Source organism: Mercenaria mercenaria, chromosome 13, assembly GCF_021730395.1.
Source record: "Mercenaria mercenaria strain notata chromosome 13, MADL_Memer_1, whole genome shotgun sequence".
NCBI classification, from domain to species: Eukaryota; Metazoa; Mollusca; class Bivalvia; order Venerida; family Veneridae; genus Mercenaria; species Mercenaria mercenaria.
Window position 1 is genome coordinate 28,987,989 of NC_069373.1, and position 24,032 is coordinate 29,012,020.

A 24,032-nucleotide genomic window follows, 5' to 3' on the forward strand; every position below is an offset into this window, starting at 1 on the left:
GGGGGCATCATTTGCCGAAAATACATGTCAGAGTTATGGGACTTGAGCATGTGAGGTTGGTTATTGACCTTAAGAAAAAGAAAAAATAAGTTTCAAAACTATATGCCTTTGAATAATAGCTATTATGTACTTCCATGCAAAACTTTAACCAAGGTGTGACGCTGACGCCAACGTGAGTAAAATAGCAAGACTATTCGTTGAATAGTCGAGCTAAAAATTACCAACTACAGACTCAGCACATCACAAAAGCTGTTGTGAACATTTGGTTATGGTGAGCTAAAAAACCCTGACCACACAAAACACTCTACATACCTGGACAGGGACTGGAGGACCATTTACACAGCTTCTCATGGGAGTCTATCAAACTTTTCTTCAACTTATTGCAACACTCCCTGTCTGAATACAAATCAAAACATCATAATCGGGGCTTAAATTTAGCATGCAAACTCACGAAGTGCAAGTGTTTTTTCCAGAAGATCACAAATTATTTAAACTGCAACAAGAAATTGTAAGAGTTACTGACAACCCATACACATATATGTGATTTTCAATGGTGATCTCAGCTGTGCACTCTGCAAGCCATCTGATTATTTTCTTATGAAATTCATTCTAATGGTAAAGAAGATACGGAATGAATTTAAGCTATTTTATCATTCGCATCTAACTGTGACCTTGACCTTAAACTTAATAATGAAGGTCTACTCAAGAACTCTGCATGTTGTCTCTAAGACATTTTAAATATTCCCTGTGCTTTGACCACAGGCAATGATCTTGCGAGTTAAAAAGCATAAGGTACAAGTGTACTTCAGTTCAGCAATTGTATTTATTCTCAAGGTAATTACGACCTTGACATTTGACTTATTGACACTCGAAACAAAATGGTTCATTACTGTATACAAGCAATCATCCTTAAGTTTGACAACTGAAGGCAAACATGTTCTTTACTTACTGAGAAGTAACCATTTTCAGTCTTCAGGTCACTGTGACCTTGACCTTTCACCTACTGACCACTACCCCCAAAACAATAAGATTCAAAAATGTAATGACAGTATGTCAAGAATTCAAGCTCATGGTCGCTGTGGTCATTGATTTACTGATCTCCAAAGTCATAGGTGTCATCTATTGTCATTTATTTACTAGTTTACTTTTAATCTTGATAGCCCTGAATTTTCTTTATTTGGGAATAAAACATGGAAATCCTTGTGACAATATGTGTTAACATACACAAAACTGTCCTGAACTTTGACATCTTATTCCAAAAAAATGAATGCTGATCTGCACAGCCATGTTCAAACTGTTACACAAGCCCAAGATGGCTGCGCGAACAAGAATATTAGAGCCACTTGACATGAAATAGACACATTATGTTAACCCTTATCATGCTGGACATGACTGATTCCAACTTTTGCGACCAGTGTAGATTATGAGCAGCCTGCACATTCGTGCATGCACTGTTCGCCATTCAGTCTACCTTTTTGGTAAGCACCCCTTTAGACAGTTAATGGTACTGTCCGAATTGAAAGATGGACAAGTTAATTACATGTATAGAAATTTAGCAGGGTACAGGTTAAGGTGATCCAGCATTGCATGAACTCTATTAAGTCTAAAGAGAAATACTTTAAAAATCATTACATCATTTTGACATTAAAATTACCCAATGAAAATTTTAGTTCATAATTTGACTAAAATTAACAAAAGGTTACAAATATTTTCTTTATAGATGACATAATATTGTTTGAAGATACTTACATACTAGAGTGTCTACTCCTTTCGGAAGTCTACCACAAAGAAATGCTTTGCAGTTTACACACTGAAGCATATCAGAGTTAACATTCTCCCATCCATATCTCGCACATACCAAGGGGGACAACTCTAAAGGCTTGGCAAACCATGTTAATGGGTTGTTATGTTAAGGCAATCATATATACTTTCAAAACTAGCCTGACATATTATATAAATATCTATGCACAACTTACAAGGCAGTTCAAAATCTGTTCAATACTTGGCATTCACTTAAATGATAATCCTGTGAGTTAAGAAACAAAATTTACAAACAGCAACATCTTCCCGGGCTTCCTAGTCTTCAGTTGGAAGCCAATCCATTTAGAAATATCGAGATGAGAGTGGAAGTCCATCAAAGTTTAATTTGAAATTCTAAGTAAACAGGGGGTAAACTCATTTAATGACTGAGCTGGTGTTACTGACCTTGTGTCATAATTATGATGTTGATATATGACAACTGTTAAATCAAAGCCTTAAATAACAGAAATAGAAGGGCATCAAAACTTCAGCCTGATATTTACGTAAAAAGGTCATAATTAATGAAATAATGGTGCCAGTGTAATGGCCCTAGTGTCATATGGGTTATTATGTGTAACAACTATTTCAAGTAACAAATCAATTAAGTAAAAACAGAGATAGGGTAAAAAAGGTGCATCAAAATTTTTCGTAAATAAGGGGAGATAAATCAACAAGTACTGATGTGAGATTTATGGCCATTGTGTCATATGATGCAAGTGCTGATGTGGAATAACTTTTTTATGTTGAAGCAATTTAATCTATCAAGAAATAACAGAGACAAGAGGGTAATTGGCCCTGAAGTGCTCACCTGTGTACAAGGCCTCAAAGTAATGGCACAAGTACAGAGTTAGCTTTCTTCTATGTTAACCTATATTATATATACATGTCACACACAATTTTAGCCTAGTGCAATAATTTGAACAATTACAGCAGACGGTAAAAGTCCAATATCACACCAAAATATCAAGGCACTAGCTAAAATGGATTAAGAGAAGAAAATTTTCGAAGTTTCTTATATATAAGCCTATAAGTAAGTACATGTCACACATAGGGGTGTGGCCATTTTTGACCTTAGGGCAATGATTTGGACAATTAAGGTAGAGAATCAAACCCTTATATTTTATGCCAAATATCGAAGCTCCAGATAAGATTTTTAAAGTCTGATAGCTAGAAAAACTATTTTTAACCAAAAATACCCACATGTTCAATGAACTGGAACCATTTGAACAACTTTGAAAGAGAACTACCCAGAGAATGGCAGAGATCATTTGTGTAAAGTTTCATCAAAATCTGTTCAGTGGACAAGAGGTTTTTCCTTTCAGTTGCCATGACAACCAGAGTTCTGTGTGGAATTCAATTCTTTGAACAATTTTGAAAAGGGGCCACCCAAGGATCATTCCTGTGAAGTTTATTGTAAATCTGCCCAGTGGTTTTGAAGATTTTTTTTTTTAATAGTTGACGGACGCATGACACAGTACAATTTGAACAATCTTGGCAGAGGGTCACACAACGGCCATTTATGTAAAATTATTTTAAAATTGGACTGTTAGCTTAACACCAGAAGATATTTAAAGTTTCCACTAAGCGCTTTTGAACCTTTATTTTATAGATGAAAAGAGCGCTATAAAAATCTGGTAAATAATACATACATATAGGGAAAAGTGACCATGTCCCCTGGCGGCCAAGTTTTTTGACGAATCGGTATAATTTGAACAACCTTGGTAGAGGGTGACACAAGGACTATTTATGTGAAATTATTTCAAAATTGGACAATCAGTTTAGGAGATGTTGTTTGAAGTTTTTTTTCTATTTTTAGCTCTGGCAGTCACTATGTGCAACCAAGTGGAACCATTTGTATAATTCTGGTAGAGGACCACCCAAAGAACATTATGGCCAAGTTTCATAAAAATCAATTCTGTGGTTTTGGAGGAGATGTCATTCAAACACAATTGATTACGGACGGACAACTTGACGGACAAACGGAAGACTTGACGGACAGACACAGCATGATAACAATAATTCATCATGAGCACTTTGTGCTCAGGTAAGCTAATAATGCGGAAGTAGATGAAACATTAAGCCAGCTGTAGACTCAGACACCAGCACTGATCACTACAGTCCAGGTCTCCTCATAATTCATAAATTTGAGCTAAAAATAAAACTTGTCAGACAAGAAATAATTATAACTTCAATTCAAAGGATATTGAAAAGGTGTAAACACGTTTATAAAACAACTGTCTATTTCTAGAATCTGGCACACTTGATTCTGTCACTCTGCCTTCAACACTTTTTGACTTGGATTCCTTGCACCTGCATCGGAAAAATTACAAATATTGAATATTTAAATATTAAACAAGAGATATCCCTAATAAGTAACAATTGCCTCTGAAAGCGGAATGTCTATGGGTTACTGTTTAGGTCCTTGACTGTAACCTTGATGGTACAGATTCTAACTACTGTGTGGGAAACACATTTTGGTTGTTTACCGTAGATACCCGTGTATAATGCACAGTTTTCTGACCCCCGGGACAACCCCCGAATCGTGGGTGCGCATAATACACAGGTATAGACAATTTTCCAACTTCAAAACAAGTTTGCTACCGATGTTCGCCATTTTGGTAAATGGAAACTACTCCCCGCGCTTACTGTCACCACTAAAATCTAAGATTGACGTTACGTTCCGTAAAAGATCGAATGGTTTATTTTTCTTTCAAACAAAATTAATTTCATATAAATTTTAAAGTATTTTGATGAAAGAAATGTTAATAAATCACAAAAATTATGATACTAATTAAAGATCGAGAAATATCTTTAACCGAGATCAAACTGTGAACAACATAATTGACACGAGGTGACATGTTAATTGCCGGTAATTACTGGCTATTTGATCATGACAAAAAGACTATCACACCTTTTGTTATTGGTTTGAATTGAGAAGCTCATGTCATTTTGAGAGATACCATTCCGTAATATTGAATCAGCTGCTGTTTATTTATTCAAAAAAGTTAATTAAAAAGGTAAAACAACAAATAAAACAATATTTTACTGGTTTTATTTTCAAGAAAACAAAAATCGATTGTACCGCGAGACCGATGCTGCTCTCCGCCGCGGAAATAAAATTTATTACCGGTGTCGATGTAAACTCTACTTTCCTTTTCCCTCCACCTCAAAATTGACCAAAAATGTTTTTTTCCCAGGATTTTGGGCCAAAATCGGGGGTGCGCATTATACACGGGTGCGCATTATACATGGGTATCTACGGTAAGTCATACCTGACATACTGTGAAACACATTTGTTTTCCATAAAAGGGAAAAGCTGAAACCATTTTATGCTTGAAGATAAAACCCAAATTAAATTCATGATATATATTATGACATACATCAGGGTAATTTAAACTCATTATCTCATATATATACATAACAGTTTTCATGCAAATTACAGTCTGTTAACTTATGGGTCAATTTAACCAGCTGGTGAAAACAAGCCATCTCTCTAACTGGTTTAAACTAATTCAACATATATTATGCTAATGGAAAATCAAACCACTTTACATGGTAAATAATCATCTCAGAAATCCCTACAAATTTTCTACCAATCAGAAGCCCTATTGTTGCTCCTTTCTGAAAACTGACATGACTGAATATGCTTTAACTGGCTGATACAACAGTAGTAAAGCCATTAAGCATATTTAGAGAATAGGCTGGGCTTATCTGACAGATGATGAGTGACAACACTGAAACTTTATCTCTAGTAAACAGAAACAGGTGTGCTTTTGTATATACAGAAATAACTAGTTTTCAGATCTAAAAAAATTGTAGTAAATATTCAACCACAAATTAAAAAGACTATGTATCTACCAGGGTATCTACAAATATTTTTCATTGTTGAAATACTAATAACTGACATGATTGGAGGAAGTTATTTAGTTTAAACTTAACTTTGTTTTTGTATCAGTATCAGAGCAATGGTACACAGGAATTAGCATTTCATGTAGAGCGGGTTCGGGTCTGGCCGGCCATCGACAGTAACCGGCCACTGCGCAGAAACACCCTATCTTTATGCCGTTGTTAAGTCAATTTTCGCAAATATGGAAGTTTTCAGTCCACCATTTTTTTAAATTTGATAATCAATGATATTCAGTACGTTTTCAGTATTTTAGAGACAGTTTTAATTTTAGCAGCAGTAACTTATCTATATTTAACATTTGACATGTGTAATTTATTAAAATTTCAAAGTCAAACAAAATGTAGCTTCGAGTAATCGAGTTTACAATCTTGTAAATCGATATCGTATAATCTATGTTCCTAAATGCCTGATGGAGGTTGAAGATGTTTCAAATCTATTTTTAGAGATGCCGAGGAAGGCCGACGAAATATTTACAATTCTTGTCAACTCGGACACTTACACAAAAAATCATTTAAGTGAAAAAGTACAAAGATCTAGATCTAATGACTTTAAATATTATAATGATATCTATAATAAAATGTTATATACCGAAATATAAATAGATATTCTAATTGTTTTAATCAGAAGAAATCACACATTAAAGATTCCACTAATTTTGCTCTAATTAGTGTTTTTGGCATCCATCGAGTTTATCATTCATTCGTCGATTATCAACTTGTCAATTTGCAGGTAGTAAAAATAGTTAGTTTCAGACTGGATTCCAATACTACTCGAAGAGCAGTGTTGTTTCAAGAGCAGTGTTGTTTGTTATCTTGGCGATCTCGTTTTGAACCCAAAACTGCTGCATTTTTTTTCTTATGACTAATATAGATCTACATTTTTGTCCAGACATGAAAAGAACATATTATAACTTCCACTTTGCCTGTTTTAATCTGTAAATGTACACAAATGAGCTTTAGCCTAATAATACGTTTGTGGGCATTGAGGGCCTATCGCATTAATCTTTGGGACAACTCTAATTCTATAACAAGAGGGCCATGAAGGCCCTGTATCGCTCACCTGACCTAAAGATCATCAAGATCAACATTCTGACCAAGTTTCATTAAGATATGGTCATAAATGTAGCCTCTAAAGTGTTAACTAGCTTTTCCTTTGATTTGACCTGGTGACCTAGTTTCTGACCCCACCAGGGATCATCCAAGGTCAAAATTTTTAGGGAGAAGTGACTTCTCCCTCCACAGAATTTAGGGAGAAGTTGAGGAATTTAAGGAGAAGAATCTGCTTAGCATTCAGTTTCCTGCCTATACAGATATATATCCACTTTCTATGGGTCTAGCTGTAACTTATAAACAGTAATTATTTAAGGAAATTTATTCTTGCATTATCATTTTCATTAATTTCTAAATAAAGTATAAACTTAGCTATGAAAAAGTCGCCTTTAAATTTTTATCTGAAATTTACATGTCTGGATCTTGTAAATTTATCAGGTGCACGATCAAAACGCCATGAAAAATTTCATTCATGTTTCGATTCTCGTGCTTTTATAATGCCTGATTTTTGCATCAACTTTTTCAGATTTATACATTTAATTTATTTATTTATAATTAATTTTTTCGAAAATAATACCAAACTCGTAGATAATGGCGATCTTTTTACCATATTTTGTACGGCAGTTCTGACGTCGGTGAAATCATTTTTTATCAACAGTACCCGAGCAATTCATTTACAGAAATTGGCCATAACCATGGTAATTGAAATAATGTTTGAAGTAATCTTTAATAAACTGAAAGAATAATATACAATTGTTGCATAAGATCATGCTCTCATTAAGTTTATCGGCTTTTTACACGCCGATTGAAAATTTTCAAAATGGCGACGGCTTACAATATTATTGATTGACACTTTGGGATATTAACGCTACGATTGGCTGAAGTTTGACAGGCGAGTAGGCGGGATTGACTACGGATTTATCGATAATTTAATTTAGAATATGCATCAAGTTTTACTACTTTAAGTAAACAGATAATAACTTGCTGAAAAACTCGGCGATTCGGATTTCGCCCGGAGGCAATAATTCGGCGAAGTGGCCGACTTTAAAGCAACGATATTGCTCAAATCGCCTTGTAGGATGATCCCTTCCCACATGACCCAGATTCAAATCTGACCTAAAGAGCATCAAGATTAACATTCTGATTAAGTTTCATGAAGATACAGTCACAAATGTGGCCTCTAGAGTGTTAACAAGCTTTTCCTTTGATGTGACATAACGACCAAGTTTTTGACCCCACCTGACCCAGATTTAAACTTGACCTATAGATCATCAAGATTAACATTCTGACCAAGTTTCATTAAGATATGGTCATAAATGTGGCCACTACAGTGTTAACAAACTTTTCCTTTGATTTGACCTGGTGACCTAGTTTTTGATCCCAGATGACCCAATATCAAACTCGTCCAAGATTTTATAGAGGGTAACATTCTGACTAAGTTTCATTAAGATTGGGCCAAAATTGTGACCTCTAGAGTGTTAACTAGCTTTTCCTTTGATTTCACCTGGTGACCTAGTTTTTCATCCCACCTGACCCAGATTTGAACTTGACCTATGGATCATCAAGATTAACACTCTGACCAAGTTTCATTAAGATACGGTCATAAATGTGGCCTCTAGAGTGGTAACTAGCTTTTCCTTTGATTTGACCTAGTGACCAAGTTTTTGACCCTACATGACCCAGATTCAAACTGGACCTTGAGATCATCAAGATTAACATTCTGACCAAGTTTCATGAAGATATAGTCTTAAATGTGACCTCTATGGTGTTAACAAGCTTTTCCTTTGATTTGACCAGCTGAAAAGTAGACATTTTCTGAGCCTGTCTGCCTTTTATACTTTTACCCTGGTGTTTAAGCTTATTTAAAGCCAATATCAGTAAGCCATATATTATATGGGCGAGTCCTCCACATGAATCAGAGTATTTTTTACTGGAGGACAGTACAAGATACAAGTTCAATTCCAGAGGATTCTCTTTTTCTTTAGCATGCCAGGCATAAAGCTCTTTTTCTTTAGCATGCCAGACATAAAGCATCCATACAGGAGACTCTCTTCCCTATGTGAGTAACTTCTGTAGTGTTATTTCTAGAGCGACGCAGCGGGGCGCCCCACCCTGCCCTTTTTTACTGCCGCCACGCTGCCCTTAAAATGTGCCCTCTTGCCTTTGATCTTCTGCTAAATCCTGCCAATTTCCCTGTTGACATGCCTCAACGATTTTTTGATCAGCAAATTACGTCACGGCGAGTGCACACAGGTAATGAGAATCAATGAAGTGTTAAAACTAATTGATAAATTGTATGGATCCTGTGAAATGTCAAAAAGGCATTCGTAAGCGGCCAGCTGATTACCGAGCACGTGAAAAGTGCCCTAGATTTCTTTGTGCAAAATTTAAATTAGACTGTTGTTTAGTACAATAACAAGTATATATCAATGCAGTTTGATTCTACTGTAATTTAAACTAGAAAATTCACAAATTTTAATGAATATCGAAAGTAAAAGTAAGTTTAGAATGTCCGTTCACGAGTCTTATTATTCCGATGTCGTATGCAATTTTTCCATATTTCCTTTAAAAAAGCTGACAGTCGATGTATTTTTTATGATGAGAAACATCAAAATTTGAGGAACTATCTCTGGTTTACCCTAGTGGGTCATGTAAACTGAGTAAAAACTACTTTCAGACAAAATTCCGAAAGTGTACCAGTATCCGGATAGTATATTTTGGATATGCGTTTTAGTAAACTTTAACCTGACTGTAATAGCACTTTTCTGTTAATGAAATATCGATGAAAGACCTGATCAATACAACATGACTTTTGATAATTATTAGTTTACAATGTGACCTGAAACAGGCCTTTTACTATGTTGTTTACAACATGACCATGGTTTCAAGATTAAGCTTATATTAAGGCCCTCCACTATTTCATATTCATATGAATAAGTTGACATTCTTGGTGACATTTTTTTAGAGAAAAGCTTAAATGGTTTAACCTAAACTATAAAGTAAGTAAAAAGCCTTTGTAAACTTTGTTACTGTTTTTGGGAAGATTTACCACTTTATTCTGTGACCTTTCTTTTAAGTGTGCAATAAAGATAAATGGAATACATATTAACTATAGACATCTAGAAATGCAACTACTGCTATGGTAACTTTCACGTCTAAAAGAGCACCCTGCCCCTTTTGGACAGCACCCTGCCCCTTTTTGGAAGCACCCTGCCCTTTTTGAGCTCTAGAAATAACACTATTCTGGTTGGAGGAGCAGGCTTCAAACTCACAATCCCTGCTTTTGTACTCAGTGTTACCACTTGACCAGTGCATATAGTCAGTTAACTTTGTAACAAGAATATCTCCAGTTATCCTCCAGCTAAAGAAGTGTGACAGACAGACAGAGGGTTGGACAGAAGAACAAGGGGGTGACTATATGCTCACCCCTCCCTGATAATTTTTAAAGAGTATAAAAAGGTATATGAAATTACAGAAACGCATGCAATGACTTTTTACTAGCGTAAACAAAATCTGTAAAGTTATTAGTTTTATCACTTGCACATATAGGTCACGTTAGGTGTACTGTACACAGTAAACGTTAATCGTGTACAGTACATACATAGGTTTAAATCACCAGAAAATTCGTAAGTTTGGATAGTATTTGATAATTTTTTCATAAATCAATGAGGAATTGAATCTCCTTTCGATGCATGTAAGTTTTATTGGAAATTATGGCCAATTCATGAAATAATCGGCATTTAAACCTGTATTATGGAAAGTGTCGGCAGCGATGAAAATTTCATCGGGAGTTGCTTAAACTATTTTGGCCTTTCGAGAGTTTGACGCGAGTGGGGATATTGCCCATATGAAACAAGAGTGCAAGAATGTCACAATATACGCCCATCACAGCAAATTTCTTTACTCTAGCACCTGTATTTGCAAATGGAATTTTAATTTTGTGGTTGTTTAGTAATAACTAAGTGTTTTGTTTTTCTAAGTCCACAAAAAAACTCCTTACCAGGTAGAGATACCTTAAAATACACCTAAAATTGGAAAGTAACATCTATGTTGTACCACAGAAAAGTGGTCTTGGTTTTTCCCTACGGTCAATTATAAAAAAGTTACAATATAAGTTATTTATTGTAACAACTAAGGGAAGTTAATCTTAAAAAAAAAAAAAAAAAAAAAAATTGTAAATCCTCACAAAAATCTTTACCAGGTAGAGACTGGTCAAAATACACCTCAAAATTGGATGTAGCATGCATGTTGTACTACAGAAAAATGGTCTCGATTTTTCCCAAAGACTAGTAATGAAAAAGTTACAATATAAGCTATTTATAGTAACAACAAAGGGAAGTAATTCGAAAGAAGGGAACTGCGCATGACACTTCGTCTCATGATGGTGTATAATTGTGTCAAGTTACATCAAAATCCCTCCATGCATGAAGAAGAAATGCTTCGGACAAAGTCATTCTTGTATCTGACCTTTGGCCTCTAAGTGTGACCTTGACCTTAGACCTAGGGACCTGGTTCTTGCGCATGACACTTCGTCTCATGGTGGTGAACATTTGTGCCAAGTTATATCAAAATCCCTCTATGCATGAAGAAGAAATGCTCCGGACAAGGTTTTCATTCTTGTATCCTTTGACCTCTAAGTGCTACCTTGACCTTAGACCTAGAGACCTGGTTCTTGCGCATGACACTCCGCCTCATGGTGGTGAACATTTGTGCCAACTTTCATCAAAATCCCTCTATGCATGAAGAAGAAATGCTCCGGACAAAGTTTTCATTCTTGTATCCTTTGACCTCTAAGTGTGACCTTGACCTTAGACCTAGGGACCTGGTTCTTGCGCATGACACTCCTTCTCATGATGATGAACAATTGTGCCAACTTTCATCAAAATCCCTCTATGCATGAAGAAGATATGGTCCGGACAAAGTCATTCTTGAATTTGACCTTTGACCTCTAAGTGTGACCTTGACCTTAGACCTAGGGACCTGGTTCTTGCGCATGACACTCCGTCTTATGATGGTGAACAACTGTGCCAAGTTTCATCAAAATCCCTTCATGCATGTAGAAGATATGCTTCGGACAAGGTCTGTGGACGCCGCCCGCCCGCCAGGGGCGTTCCCATAATACGTCCCGTTTTTCAAACGGGCGTATAAAAAGGCACTGGCTAGAGAACCAGAATCTGTTCCCTAGACTGCGAACTTATTCGTCCGGAACCGGTTCTCTAAGCGAAATACCGTGTATAGGCTAGGGAACTGGAATTTTATTTCTATGCATAATGCTGCCAAAATCCACTTGGTTTCTTGGTAAGTGTCAGAAATCCACCTTGTGTTTTGGTAATTAAGTGTCATGCATATTATTATCTTAATTTTACCATGCCCTTGCATTTAACTGCGTTTACCGTCTCCAAAAGTGTACTCGTGTCTGCCGTATTGGAATGATATAAACTAGTACGAATGAATGCGTGAAAACTACTTCGCAGTTTTTAAATGTTATTAAATTTTGCTTGAAACTTGTACTATATATTTAAATTATTTAAATATAAAATAATATTGGTTTGTATTTGCGTCATTAGATGTTTAATTAATTTTAATTGCCCTTAAAACTTCATACAGATTCCTTGATCACTTTAAATACTGGTTTGTAACACCTCGGCATTTCATGTTCAAAGATATGCAGGCCTCGACCTTAACTTTTTTCAGCAGTTGCCAGCAGGTCCACCAACTGCTAAAATCTAGTAGACCTGCTCAGACTTTAGTGGACCACCAATTCCATCACATAAATTGTGATGTTGTAGACGTCATAACTTCATATGACTCAAAGAAACAGGACTTATTTCTAAAATAATTAAAAATGGAAGACAGTAGCAATCTGTTATCCGGAAAAATAATTATTTTTAAAAGTGTCCCAAAATATTGACACAATAATCATCATCCTCCCGACCCGTGTTGAAAGTGAAAAAAAAAACATCAACAATTATCGGTAATTATTCTGATGATAAACTAAGTAATCGGCCTCGTTTTCATCATCAGTTAACACCCCCTCAAAGAGCTAAAAGAAGTGTGTCGGTTATTGTGGCATCTGCAGTGGAGATCAAAGGGATATAGTTTCCCAGAGATTGTCATGGCATTACGTCGTGTTTTCACGCCATGTGACACATCACTGTCTGATCGTACTTTCTCGATTCCTTTAATTGTTGAGAAGAAATCAGTAAAAAAAGTTTTTTCTTTAATTTTTTAAAAGCGAATGTGCAATATCCCGAATAAACTGACATGTAAATGTGTCAAACCGTGAACGATGATAGTGGATGTCCTACCTTTGTGACCTATTTGCCCTCAAGAAATTTACATTATTGTTTGAGAAGAATATTTAACAATAACAAAGTGTTGTGTCAAAAAATATATGTACAAAGAATCATTTAAAACTTATTAAAAACCGCAACGACATCATACTGCTTCATTTTAAAACCACATTTCTATTTACGTTCATGAGGTCACGTAACCTATTCTGCCGCGCAACAAAATCGTTTTACTCCATGTATTTAAATTGCTGCCGCTTTTTCATTATTTAAGATTTTTTAATTGTGTTTTTTGTACTTTCTGGTCAAAAGTCTGAATTTTATTACCATAGTATGTACCGTTTATTTACTTTAAGAAGGAAATAAATAATCAAGATCGCGCTGTTTGAAATTTTACAAAACATTATATGAAAATTTGATCGTTTTTAAAGACTTTTGCCTACATTCCTGTCGATATCTTATTAAAATTGTTATAGAATTCAAACTGTACTAGTTCTCAAGCGGTGTTGAAAATTTGAGGCGATTATATTAAAAAATGAATGCACTACGCGCGTTTTTTTGTGTCAAAAGTAACCGCGATGTAAATTAGATATTACGATAGGGCGCACGTGCTTGTGGAATGGAAAATTACCAGCATGACGTTTTGATATTTTTACGATTCGCGGGTAAATTCCAGTCAATCCAGGTAATTTTGCCGGATGTAATTTCTCAATTTGGTAAAGTTACCACGTAAAAACCACTCGCCCGATCGGTTGAGTAGTCCATTCGTGCTATCCTGACTTTAACTCGCCAATGCTTATAACTGTAGAATGCCGTACTTAAGGCAAAATCAACTTTCGTTTTGTGAATTCGCCGATATGGGTACGATTTTCCCCCCTATTTTTCACTGTTAAGGGTTTTATTTTATTTACAGACTGTGACTGAAAATTGGTTGACCGTTGGTCTACCTAACTTTTGATAGTTAGTGGACCTACCAATATTTTGGTTGCGTCGGTCCAACGGTCCACCGGTCCACCACTAAGGTCGAGGCCTGGATATGTAATCAATACTAATTAACAGAAATTACTTTTGTTTTAATTGTTTCTTTTATTGTCTTACACCTTCTAAGTTTAAATTTCAAGTTTATTTTGTCTCCAGTGTCGACGATTTCGCATTCATTCGTACCAGTTTATTTTATAATTCCAATATGGCGGACAGTATGCGGCGAGTACACTTCTGGAGACACAGTAAACACAAATAAATAAAAGGGCATAGCTTGCTGAAATAGTAAAATTAATTAACTTATTAAGATAAGAACATGCACATGATACTTACCAAAGGAAACAAAGTGAATTTCACCAGTTATGCACAGAAATAAAATTCTGGTTCCCTAGCCTATGCACAGTACTTTGGCTAGAGAACCTGTTCTGGACGAATAAGTTCGCTGTCTAGGGAACCGATTCCGGTTCTCTAGCCACTGCCATGAAAAAAAATTCTCAGTATTTCCTAGGCTCGCGTCAAATTAGCTGGACTAGAAGTGACCTATGAACCTGCTATCACTACATTGCATATATGCTAGAAGGAACTTTTAGCTAAGCTAACTCTTCCGTCAGGTCTTGCATTTATGACTAATTTTCGGATCCTACTTTTCATGGTGTTCGCGAAAATAGGGTGTCAGACGTTTCACCCCCAAGACTGTTCCTCCCAAGACTTTTCACCCCCAATTTGGGGGTGAAAAGTCTGGTGTTTTATAGCATATGAAGACTTTTCACCCCCTATTTGTTTTTATTATTAAATATGATTATAATGTTTTTTTGGGGGGAGGGGGTTGTATAGTTATGAATAATTTCATATGTATTATAATTAGGTTAATACATTAAAAAAATATATTTTATGATGTTTGTTAGTAGAGATGACCATAAACTTTAAACATAAGTTATTTACAAGGTTATCTTTTAATTCATTTGTTTGTTCAATGATTGAAAATGTGACTTTGATGATTAAAGGTACTTTTGACAATAGTTACAAAACTAAAAAAATATTTTAATCCCTTTGTTTGATGTTCAGTGATTGAAAAAAAATAGAAGTACTTTTGATAATAATAACTTCAAAGTAAAATATTTTATTGATGTTAAAATTAGCCTTGTTGTTCAAGGTTTGAAAGTTTGCTATCAATTAACAGTGTTGTGACATAAAAAAAATACATTGCTAAAAGCCGCTATCAAATAATTTACATCATAGTAATAGAAATAGATAAATATATGCAAATTTTGTACAATAAATTATCAATGGTAAAAAATAAGACTGAATAAAAAAAATGACCCATTTGTCTTGTTTGTTATATTGTGAGAAAATAAATTATATAAGTCAATCAAGTGTTAGAAGATTACTGATTTGGATGATTAAAACAAAGTTTGGGGATTTTCGGACTTTCATTTATTTTGTCCAAATATTATGCTGATTTTGTATAGGAAATAAGCAATATATCTATTATGGAAAAAATGTTATATTAAAATTGTTTATATCGCACATCGTTTGTTGTCGACAACTTAATTGTTAGTTTTTGTTATCCTTTATAGGCAAGTGATGCAAGATAAATTAAGTCTATCAACCTTTAATTAATTGGCAGCATTCTCTTGCATGTTTTAGTATATTTTGTCCTTAAAATGATAAACTGTACATGTTCAAGTTATATCAATAAATTGAAATAATAACAAATTCTCGATTATCTAATAAGTCGAAATGGTTTGATGAATCTTGTTACATAAAAGCAAAAAATAATTTCAAGAAAGCAAGAAATACATTTGTGAAAGACAAAAATGAGAGAAATAGAATTAATTTAACAAGCATGCGTACTAAGTATAATAGAATAAGAAAAAAAAGGATAAATATGCTAAGCTTCTGGTTCTGTTTAAAGAATTCGAATGAAAACTCACTACAAAAAAGAATTTATCATATGCTGTGCAACGATGCAAACAATAACATTACTGTACATATAATAATTCAAACTGGGCGTTTCAAATAAACCTGGGATTGTCGGATATATGAATAGGTCAAGATAGTAACAGTAATTCTTTTTCTACAGAGAATATTGGACAATTATTATCAAACTTGATATGCTAACATTAACAATTCTCAACGATTACTGTCTTATAGTAGATTTAAACATTCCTTTAATCTTGAAAAATACTTAAATATAATAATTATTGAAGAAAAAAATTTCGAATTGCTCTTAGTAGATTTAGATTATCATAACATAATTTTGAAATAGTAAGAGGTAGATATAACAACACGATCAAAATGATATAAAATGTAAATTTTGTAATCTTAGTTCTTTAGAAAATGAATATCACTTTCTTCTTGTATGTCCGTTGTATAAAGAATTATGAAGAAAATGTTTAAAACCATATTACTGTAGATGGCCCACTCTGTAAATCTGATGTCTACGGAAAATAGGAAGGAATTACTGAATCTGTCAAAATTCGTTTATTTCGCAAATAAACTTAGACAAGATATTGAAAGTTAGTTTCATTTTTGAAGCAACATCATTTTTGAGTGAGTATAATTTTGTTTGTTTTTTCAAATTTTGATTTCCATAAGATCAGTCAAGGTTTAGATTAATCAAAGTTTAATATACTGTAGGTTAGCCAGTTAATCCATTTATATTTTAACACTTATTCCTGTCAATCAAAAGGTGTTGATTAAATCACAACACCTATGAAGAGTTTAAAATATTGACAATTTCTGTCAATCAAAGGTGTTGATTAAACGCAATACCTATGAAGAGTTTAAAATATTGACCTACAATGAAATTTTTATTTTATTTTATTTCAGTCTCTTCCATTTACAAACTATAAGTATATACAAATATACAACACAACATTAAAACATATGTAAATGGCCATTCAATTTTAGAATTATAAGAGACATATAAAACGGTAAAAAACAATACTACAAACATTAAAATCCACCAGATGACTTAAAACAGTACACACAATGTATTTATATGTGTAAGCATGAGTGTGCTCGTGTGTGTAAATGCATGTGTGCTTATGTGTGCTTGAATGACTTTCAAATTGTAATATTAGTTTATTTATTTATTTATTCCAGTCTCATCAGCATACATAAATAACATCACAGTACATACATGTATTACATATAATAACATTAAACATATCGATGCTGCCACTCAATACTGAGTTACCTGAGACTATATATCTTGTTAAATGAATAAAAATATATCATAAAAATAAATTCCACATCATATTGCACTTATAAATAACCATATTACATGTTATCACAATTGGGCTATCATTATGATACTAAAGGATAAACATATACCCTCTAATTCTAACCCCTAGTTAATATTTACATCTACTATTGTAATCTAAATCTACACATATTTTTCATAATTATATTACATAATTAAAACTTGAATCCATTTGAATAACATAGAAAACAAAATTAATCATTAAGAAGTCTAAACAAATTTACATTTAAAAAGATCAATTGATTAAAGGTCCAATACTAAGGAAAGTGAACATTTTAATTTCTTTTAAAAAGCACAGAAACTATTTCATTTTATTGGAAAATGAAAGTTGGTATGTAGAAATTCGAAATAAATCGCAGTATATGTACAATTATTTTTCTATGAGGTATGAAGAAAGTTAAAAAGACCTGGGGGGTCATTCTGTCGATTCATTGGAATTTCAACATAATACATGCACATACATTTCTTTGAGTTCCAAAGACCTTCTGTAAATTTTGACCTGCCAATCTTCATTATTTAGTGTCTTGCAGAAGTCTATGCACTGGCTATGAAAAAAATTGCCAACTCACTTTCCCTTAGTAATGGACCTTTAAGTTGACTACATGTATGGTACCCTAAATTCAGTGTATATTTTGTAGAATTATGGTTCGTAAAGTAACAAATTATCTTCATAAATGCCCTAACAACCTATACGAAATATATAAAAAAAGATTTTAAATATCAAGTAACAAAATATTTCATGATATTTTCACTATATTAAAAATTGGGGGTGAAAAGTCTAGGGTTTGTAAAATTGGGGGTGAAAAGTCTTGGGAGGAAATGTCTTGGGGGTGAAATGTCTAGGGGAGGAAAAGTCTTGGGGGTGAAACGTCTGGAATTCGCGAAAATAGATGTCAAATATGCATTTACACAAATTAATGGTGAAACACTTGATGTGATTATAAGATTTCATTTTTGCATGAGACAAGTTTATATTACGAACGTTATTTGTGTGTTTTCAGTTGATGGCTGGCAAACAGAACTTAGGAAAGACGAAAAAAGTCTTTTGACACGGTTCGGAGTCTCATTTCCGTCGGCCATTGTTATGCAAATACTCGCAAGTTCACGAAATACAAAAAAGAATTTATCAGATGTAGGCAGGGTCCGTCTTATCAGACCGAATGTAGGCATACATGTTGCCTGAAAATGGAAATTTGCTTGTTTCCAGGGAAAGTAATTCGCTCCTGTAAGCCTTGTACTCCCCTACATAAGAAAAATGATACAATGACAAAATCCAATTATACCGAGTAAAGGCCATGGATGCCAAACTACTCTTTTAAAATTACTAGAAGATTGGAAACACGCTTTAGACCAAATTTGTACTTAGCTGCTATCCTAATGGACTTATCAAAAGCATTTGACTGCCTACCCATAACATTTTATTAAGTAAATTATCCGCTTATGGCTTATCCGAATCAGCAACAACTCTCCTTCAGTCATATCTTACTGGACGTAAACAAAGAATCATAATTGGTAATGTGGTCAGTACATGGAAAAACATAAAAAAAGGTGTACTTCAAGGTTCTATTTTAGGCCCCCTACTTTTTAACGTATTTATAAATGACATTTTTTATTTTATACAGAAAGGAACACTTTATAATTATGCAGATGATAAAATCTGGAAAGTAGATCCATCGGAAGCACCGAGAACAAGGCAAACAGTGAAAATTGCAGACTCGGTTTGATTGAGTCTGTTCATGGGCAGTAATGGAAAAAGCAACACTGCCCACGCCCTCTAGCACCGGCTTAAGCAGTATTCAATCTTCAAGTCTAAATGAGTTGAAATCAATGATCCCGAAGGACCAGAAAATATAACAACACTGAGATGAATACACTATCTTTTAGTTCACCTGGTTTTACTGAAGTTAAAAATGTATTAGAACAAGAAAGTCAAATTCTTATTGAATGGTTTAATTTTAACTGCATGCAAGCAAACCCGGATAAATTTCAGGCTATAGCCGTTGGAAAAAGAACTTTCGAAAACATAAAAAAAACCAAACAATTTTTGACATATGTCCAGCTGATATTACCTGTGATGAGGTTGTTAGACTGCTGGGTGTAGATATAGACTACCAGTTAAATTTTGATTTTCATATAAGCAACATTTGTAAAAAGGCAGCAAGACAACTAAATGTTCTAAAAAGAATTGGCTGTAACTTAAGTAAACTAAATAAGCTTACTATCTTCCATACTTTTATACTCTCAAAATTTAACTTTTGTCCAATGTCCTGGCATTTTTGTTCTGAAAATAATACCAAAAAAAAAAAAAACGGAAAATATTCAGGAAAGAGCACTAAGATTTGTCTACAACGACTACGCCTCCTCATATAATGACCTACTTGCTAAAGTTAATTTACCAAGCTTACACATCAGAAGAATGAAAACCATGGCAATTGAAACTTTCAGAATATTAAATAACCTGGCACCTCCTGTTTTATCAGAATTAGTATAAAAAAAGAAAATCCAAATATAATTTCAGATACACACTTATTTTAGAAATTCCTAGAGTGAAAACCACTAAATTTGGTAAGATTTCTTTTTTGCTGCCCCTGTGCTGTTACCATGCCAGTAAATAATCCATTTCTTGTGTTATTTCTTATCAAATCATGGAAATGCACAAGACAACTATCAGTAGAGTATAATCTTCTGAAACCTGACTGATGTCCATACAACAAATAATTAGACACCAAAAACTTTTCAAGTTGTACATAAACAGATTTTTCTAAATTTTTTGAAACTGCATTTAAAATACTAACTTGTCTGTAATTAACAACTTCCTATTCTTCTTGTAACGTGGTTTAACCCTTGCAAGTTTCATTTCATCTGGTACTGTATTTTCAGAAATTGACAAATTAACAATACAAGTAATAGGCATTTTTGATACATAAGCACCATTTTAAAAAGTCTGTCAAACCCACCTTTCTCGCTTGTACATTCGCCCGTATCATTAATAAATCATTGATGCGTTCTTAAAGTGGAATTATGCGTATTTTTCAGGTAAAAGTCCAGCTGAAATGGATGTGTGTGTAAAAAGGGTGAAGGAAATTATAGCTTTTAGTCCAGTATACCAAAATTATCCGGTATGAAATAATAAGTTTCCAAATATGACTTTTCTTATTTTGACTGGGACAGTCTTTTTTAAAAAGTCAAACTTCACCTTCACGCAGGAGTTGCTTCCCTTTCAACTTCAGAAATCTCTACCTATAGGTAAGGGAGATCATTGTGTAGAAGATTGAAGGAAAGAACTATTATTTTATAAGTCCGATTTCTTTATTTCTGAAGCTTCAAATACTTATGCGGCATTATTGTTAATTTAACACATTTAATGCACAGCAACCGAAAATTTCTTTTATTAAACATTCACCAAAAACGCACTATGTCACTATAATAATCAATTTCTATCTTGAAACTCTTGCGCATTCAGTTGCGGGGAGGTGCAATTAGGGTCTTCCTCCACCATCAAAGCTGGAAAGTAGCCATATGACCTATAATTGTGTCGGTGCGACGTTAAACCCAACAAAATAAATAAATGCCCTTATTAAATTTAATTTCATTGGATCTCTCACGTGCAACATCCAATGGTATTCTTTTTTTTACAAAATTATTCAATGATCATTTCTTTTACGGACAATACCGAACACTTGTTATGCTCACTTGCCAAGTGTTACGACCTTAATGACTTAACATCTGTGATTAGGCGGGAAAATGGCTTCATGTTATCTCGTGGAGGACCTTGGGCGCTGCTTTAGGGGGTGTTTTACCAAATTGTATCTTTTTTCTTTTCTTTTTGATTTGTGAAATATGGATTAATTTACTGGATTGTTTTTGTGTGAGTCACATCCCTAGTTAACACTAGGGGGCATCCGGCACGAGTCGGGGATCAAACACCCATTACAGAAGCATAGAACGCAACCAAGCAAAATTATATCAGCCAAGGTATTGTCTGTTCATGAGTGGTAACAAAATATGCAACACCCATCACAATCGCCTTCCACAGGCAGGTCAAACTAATCAAAACGTCTTTAAACGGAATTTGATAAAGTAATTGTTAACTTTAATCACCTATGTAAAGAGACATTTTTTATAATCAGCTAAAAAGAAACCAAACAGTTTGATCGAGTTCCAAAATTGTGTTCAATGCTTAAGAATTGATGACAACCAGTTAATTATGACTAATGAATTTACACTTGATCCGTTCCTTAGTAACGGAAGAAAACATTCGCACATGCGCACTCTATGTATGGCAAAAAAAAAAAAACAAGGCAGAAGAGTGTAAACTTCGTTAAAGTTTTATCACATATCAATCAATGTGATCAATATGAGTCTATATTTACAGGTTATTAGAGAAATATGCACGAGTTTTTTTTTTCTTTTTGGAACTACCGAGGCAGTACGTTAAGTTTCTTTAAAAACATCAATAATGTACAATAACAATAATTACGAATAAAAACTGAAATATGATATTTATATATCATGTGACAATCGTTACCTGTTTCATATCGTCAGTATGGTCTAACGGAGTTTTTAATTGAGTATGTGATAATATGTGATAAATTACTACTGCATGACAAAGAAAAATATATGTACCCGTATAGCGGGTTAATTCTGCGGGGTTTTATTTCTGCTAAATCTGCGGATCGAGGCTGTCACGCAGAAATAAATTCCGCACATTTAAACTATGAGCATAATCTAGAGATAGTACCTAAGTTTTTCAAATCATAGGTTTGAAGTTAAAAAGCTTTGAAATGAAGACAAGTGTCCATATATTTCTCAAAAACAGAAATATAGACAATATTTTGACCCGAAGTGTGGAGTTATGAGCATTTAATATTTTCATGTTAAAGAAAATTTTGTGATCAAGGAAATGTAACTCTTCTCGAACATGGAGAGCATAAATATCAAAGGGACATAATATAGTGAATATTTACTAATTGGGTGCATTTGATTTAAAGTTCAATTTTGATCTGGATTGCTAAATAATGATCCATGCTACTGTGTGCTAAAAAATTAGAACATCTGGAACAGTCTATTAACAGCAAAACTATGCTTTAGCAGGATGCAAATAGTGAAGCTCTAACTGGGACTCGAACCCAGGACCTCTCACACCTAAGGCAGACACTCTACCACTTCCCTATAACAGCAGCAGCTAATAGCTATGCAGTTTAATTGCCTGGATTACATTGCGTGAACTGGAACAATAATCGGTGACTCCGGATTATCGGCGTATTCGCTTTGTTACCTAACGGCAATTTTCGTGTCAAGAAAAAATATAATCTAATGCTGCCAACGTCATAATCGGTCAAATTTGCCCAAATTTCTCTGACGTGTTGTTCAGAGTATGAACTTACTAACTGGTAGTACCAGTGAAATATAACTTACACTGAATCTTTTATATTTGCCCTTTTAGCAGCTGTCGAACGGAAAAGACCGTGAGCTTTGTCCAAATATAAGTAATTATTTTACCAGTTTTGAGAGGATTTTAATTGATGGGAAAGTACAGTTACAAACTAAATACCTTTCTGCAACACATGGAGTCATTAGCATTCACTGTCAATCAGAATTATGACTAAGATCGAGTGTCATTCATACATTTCAAAGATTATAGACGGAGTCTTTTATTTACATTTTTTATCGTAACCGGTGCATTTGTAAAAATCACTTTAGTTTGAAAAATCAAAGTATGCGAAGAGCTATGGTACGGTCTCTACATAATCTTTTTACGCAGAAAAAAACTTTGATATTTCGCTTAATATAATGACGTGTTATCTTTATCTCAAAAGTTTTTCGTCTCCTGTCAAGTTATTCACACAGTATCGATTGTGGTTGATTGATTTTGTTATTGTATCAATCTATTGTCCACGAATGTATGGTTATCGACGTGTAATCTTTACAAGTGTATATCACAAAACACCCTAAGTTTATGAAAAATTAAACAAACTAATTAATGTGTGTTGAATGGACTGTAAACGGACTATGTACTAGATTTTGCATTTGTATATATTTGTAAATAAATCGTTATTTTTTCTACCAGAAGTGTTACATTTTATGAATATGTCTTTCAAAATGAATTACCAGTACTAGACCTACAGTATTTATTTTTAACTCGATATTTGATCATGCGCGGTAATGAAAAGAAATCAGATTTAAACACAAATCAGCCTCGCCAACTTCACTGTACTAGATTCTGACCTTGTTATTGCCACCAAGACATAACGGACTTGAACGATATGAATTTTAGTCGTTAATCATGACGTAGTAAATGCACAAGAAATTACTTTCGGTTTACGCAAACCGCAAAAATTAATTCCTGCTTTTCTCGAAGGTATCAGAAATAAAAAAACGAAGATATAAACTAGGCCCATTTTAGATATATTTTGTGTTGAATGTACTTTCACAAATACCTCTGTTTTCCTATTACATCCGTAGTACCACATCCTTATCCACAATGTACTGAATATTACAGGTGTCCATCAGTATTAAATCAATTTAGGAATATGTTTTTTATCTTCCCACCACCAATTTCTTGAATATGCACCCCTTCTTCATTTCTGTATGAACTGTGAATATAGCAGTATGCGTCCGCTTATGCGCTGTTGGCCCCTACAAGCCAAGAAGAACCTTTGAACAAATTTTAAAGCTTTCTCTGCCAGGATGTTACAGAACAAGTTTGGTGTAATTCTGACCAGTAGTTTCATAGG

The 24,032-nt window shown here is 34.1% G+C and overlaps 1 protein-coding gene across 1 annotated transcript in view; it reads right to left on the minus strand.

Moving 5' to 3' along the window:
- Positions 1 to 18,405, minus strand: part of LOC123529121 (zinc finger C3HC-type protein 1-like) — a 52,035-nt gene extending 33,630 nt beyond the window's left edge. The window contains exons 1-4 of the mRNA XM_045309335.2: positions 18,278 to 18,405; positions 4,005 to 4,110; positions 1,750 to 1,900; positions 313 to 396 (exon numbers count right to left, since the gene is read on the minus strand). Coding sequence (XP_045165270.2) covers positions 313 to 396; positions 1,750 to 1,900; positions 4,005 to 4,110; positions 18,278 to 18,375 — 439 coding nt within the window. The 5' untranslated portion in view covers positions 18,376 to 18,405. The remainder of the gene's footprint in view (positions 1 to 312; positions 397 to 1,749; positions 1,901 to 4,004; positions 4,111 to 18,277) is intronic.
- Between the last annotated feature and the right edge of the window lie 5,627 nt (positions 18,406 to 24,032).